The sequence below is a fragment of the Tenrec ecaudatus genome, chromosome 16 (assembly GCF_050624435.1).
Source record: "Tenrec ecaudatus isolate mTenEca1 chromosome 16, mTenEca1.hap1, whole genome shotgun sequence".
NCBI classification, from domain to species: domain Eukaryota; kingdom Metazoa; phylum Chordata; class Mammalia; order Afrosoricida; family Tenrecidae; genus Tenrec; species Tenrec ecaudatus.
Window position 1 is genome coordinate 77,199,288 of NC_134545.1, and position 3,940 is coordinate 77,203,227.

General features: G+C 48.8%; 1 protein-coding gene across 1 annotated transcript; it reads right to left on the reverse strand.

Moving 5' to 3' along the window:
- Positions 1 to 245: 245 nt before the first annotated feature.
- On the reverse strand, positions 246 to 1,949 carry FGFBP3 (fibroblast growth factor binding protein 3). The gene is made up of 2 exons (XM_075534096.1): positions 1,853 to 1,949; positions 246 to 1,416 (listed from the first exon to the last, which is right to left on the reverse strand). The coding sequence occupies exon 2, from the start codon at positions 1,349 to 1,351 to the stop codon at positions 650 to 652; it is 702 nt and encodes a 233-aa protein (XP_075390211.1). The 5' UTR covers positions 1,352 to 1,416; positions 1,853 to 1,949; the 3' UTR covers positions 246 to 649.
- Positions 1,950 to 3,940: the final 1,991 nt, after the last annotated feature.

A 3,940-nucleotide genomic window follows, 5' to 3' on the forward strand; every position in this document is an offset into this window, starting at 1 on the left:
CCACACACACGACTGTGAATCCTTTGGGCACCATTACGAGCTCTTGCTGAAAGTCTCCCTCATTCAGATGATCTGGGGGGTTTGTTTTGTTTGGGGTCTTTGTCTTATGTAAGCCTTAATAAAAGGGGTTCTTTAAAATCTATTTAAATTAGGGGTCTTCCCACCCCACCCCACCCCTAGAACATTAACTAGGTGAGAGGTCACTGTAAACAATCCAACCTGACTCACATTGACAATTGCTGGAGATTACATTTTAATATAAGTGTGTTAAACAGTACATTGTATGCTGCTTCCCACCCAAGATACACATCACTTTCGTCAGGATTTCCCCTCTTCTCTACTTACCCATCTCCCTCTCTAGTCTATCCGGTTTTTTTGTTTATCTGTTTGTATGCTCAAGTTATGTTTACTCCTGCTTCCTCTATTTCTTCTGCGCTTCATTCAGATTGAGGTTTCTTTTGTTTAATTAACTTCTCTGCTATCTCAGAGATGCCCCACGCCCCTACACTCTAACCTCAAGCCACCTCTTCCCATTCTAGAAGCTGAACTCCTCTCCACTGTCTATACCCCTGCCTTAGTTTCCCCTCTGTGACCACACCCATCCACACCGTCCCTCCCAGCTCTGCTCCTCCCTCCGGGCTCAGAAGCCTCAGCCATTCCAGACATTGACGAAGAAGCGGCAGAGAGAGTGCCACTTCTCTGCGCAGTAGGTCTCCGCGACCTTGGTGTTCGCGTCCAGCCCGTCGAGGTCGAGCCCAGTCCCCCCGGGCGGCTCTACGTCGGGGCTCGACACGCCCTTCTTGCCCCCTTGGGTGTCCTTCTTAGAGGGCTTCTCTTTGGAGGGCGTGCTCGCGGGGGGCCAGGCCCCTGGCGCTGGGCGCGGTGCGGGCTCCCGGGGCCGGCCTTGGCCGCGGGCTCCCGGCTGGGGCTCCCTGGGGAAGCCCGCGACGGCGGGGCGGGCGCGCGGGGGCGCGCGGGATGCGGGGCGCGCGGCGGCGCACAGGTGGGCCCGGGGGCGCGCGGCGGCCCGGCAGGGCAGCGGCTCCCGGCGCAGGCGGCCCAGCAAGCGCTTCCAGTAGCGCGCGCGGCGGGCCGCGCTCGGGGCGCAGCGCGGCGGCGGCCCCGGGTAGACGCACTGGTAGCTCGCCCCGCCCGGGCCCTGGCAGCTCAGCGCCAGCTCGCGGCCCGCCGCGCCCCCGACCAGCCGCCAGCCGCACGCGTGCTGCTCGGGGCCCACGAAGCGGCCCGAGGAGGCGCGGTCCGGCGCCCCGGGGTCCCTGCGGGCGGCCGCGAGCAGGCAACCCCCCAGCACCAGCAGCCAGAGCGACGGCGGCACCCCGGTGGGAGGCATGGCCTGCGGAGGTCGCGAGGGGTTCAGCAGAGGCCCGGGCAGGCTGCGGGGAGCATCCCTGGGACCTGCGGACGGAAGCAGAAACAGCCACCGGCTGAGCCGCCTGCGCAGCCCTGCGCTCTGTCACGGGCACCTGGGCAGCCCTCGCCCCACACTTGCTACGTGCTGCTTTCCAGTGTGAACACACACACACACACACACACACACACACCACCACCACCACCACCCACCCACCCACCAGCACCACACACACTCCAGCGCTTTCTTGCGAGAACACCAGTGACTGCCTAAATCATTGGTTTGAATCCACTTGGGCACTGGGATTTTCCTTCCCTGGGCAAAAGAACAGGAAAGTGAAGAGAAAAGGAAAAAAAAAAAAAGAACAGGAAAGTGATGTTACAACTTCCACCCCTTCTCCTCCCCACTCTCCAGGAAACTAGCTCCAAACCCATTTCAGATCATTCCTCAGAGCCATCCACTTTGACTGCACTTTGAACTTACCGAGTTCTGGGAGAGGTGGTGGAGCCTCACTAGGAAAGAGGGAGACTGCCTAAGTGATTAGTCTGTTAGGCTGCCTGTGAATGGACCTGTTGTCACTAGGCCAGAAAGGGCCTCGCCTCCATGCCCCTCCCAGACGTCTCTCCAAGAGATTTCCCACCACCCTGAAAACACTCACACACACACACACACACACACACACACACACACGAAGCATGATAAAAGTGACCTTGTATCATGAAATACAAAGCATGTGGTTTGTTTCCACTGTTTAAAAAACCATGGGGATTTAAAAAATCGTTTTATTTTCTTTTATATATTTAATTACCTGAAAATAGTTAGAATGTTCTGTCTTAAAGAGTTGGCAAAATAAAATGAAACAAGTGTTAATGTTCTAAACCAGATACTATTTACACAATTACACTATGTACATTCTATTTTTCCACATCATTCTGAGCCCTATGTTTTTTGGCCATTATTTTACTAAGAATGTAGTTTTAATAACTAATACAAGTAATAAAAACATAATATTCTCATTTATTAATATGCCACAGTGTCCATTAGTTCATCTGGAGTAGACACCTGGGTTTTTTTTTAATTTATTTGGGGGCTTTTGTTTATTTTTAGGTATTATAAATCAGCTGTAAACATCTTACAAAAATGAGAAATAAAACAATGTATTGGTATAATAGTTGCATGATAATGTTACTAATTCAAATGTTAATATTATCTATAAGAATGCTTGAATCAGCCATTCAGTGTGCAATGTAGTAATGATGAAACATACAACTTTCCTCTAGTCCTAAATGCTTCCTCCCCACCCACTATCATGATCCCAATTCTACCTTACAATTCTGGCTAAACCAGAGCACATATACTGGTACAGATAGGAACTGGAAACACAGGGAATCCAGGATGGATGACCCCTTCATGACCAGTGGTGTGATACCAGGAGGGTGGAGGGAAGGTGGGGTAAAAGGAGGAACTGATTATAAGGATCTACATATAACCTTCTCCCTGGGGGACAGACAACAGAAAAGTGGGTGAAGGGAGACTTTGGACAGTGTAAGATATGACAAAACAATTTATAAGTTATCAAGGGTTCATGAAGCAGGGGAGCAGGGCGGGAGGGGAAAAATGAGGAACTGATGCCAAGGGCTTAAGTGGAGAGCAAATGTTTTAAGAATGATGAGGACAATGAATGTACAAATGTGCTTTAGACAATTGATATATGGATTGTGATAAGAATTTTATGAGCCCCTAATTAAATGATTTAAAAAAGAGAATGTGCTTGAATCTTGAAATGTGTGTAGTGAAGCAAAGTTAACTTTTTGAATTACTAAGTATTTCATCACCTTTATAAGATCTTTTCAATAATACAGGCAATCTGTTTTTAAATTCAAGAGTTTATACCTTTGACTACAATTGTTTTTACAAATAAATATTTTCCTAAATTTCTTTTCTAAGATGTTAAAAATCTCATTAGGTTATGTTTCCTGATGTTTTCTTAGAGACTGTATTTTCTGCTACCAAGTCTCCATTCGTATTGTATTTGCGCAGTTATAATTTGTTACCACTTTTAAAATCAAAGTGTTTTAGGATTAGGAAAATGTATTTAAATATACAAATATTGTGGAGGGGGGTGGGGAGGGAGCACCAGAACCAAGACTGGTTGCACAACTCAGTTTGAAGGCAATGGGACCATTGGTTGGGGGAGGCTCTAAGATAGATCTGGTGACTGCACAACGCCCCTTGATGTGACTGAATGATTGAACTGCTCAATTGTTTGATAAGTGAATTATTTGCCAATAAGACTGTTGGGGGGTGGGGGGAATCTCACTGCCATCAAGTCTATTCCAATTCGTAGGAACACCATAGGACCGGGTAGAACTGCCCCTGTGGGTTTGAGACGATTACTCAGTGGTTCTCAACCTTCCTCATGCTGCGACCCTTTAAAACAGTTCCTCGGGGGGGGGAAAAAAAGGAGGACCTGATGCAAGGGGCTTAGGTGAAGAGCAAATGCCTTGAGAGTGATTGGGACAGGGAGTGTATGGGTGTGCTTTGTACAATTGATGTATGTATATGTATGGA

Bases quoted from the DNA above. Each gene is read 5' to 3' on its own strand.
- FGFBP3 (XM_075534096.1), bottom strand. From the start codon at position 1,351: ATGCCTCCCACCGGGGTGCCGCCGTCGCTCTGGCTGCTGGTGCTGGGG.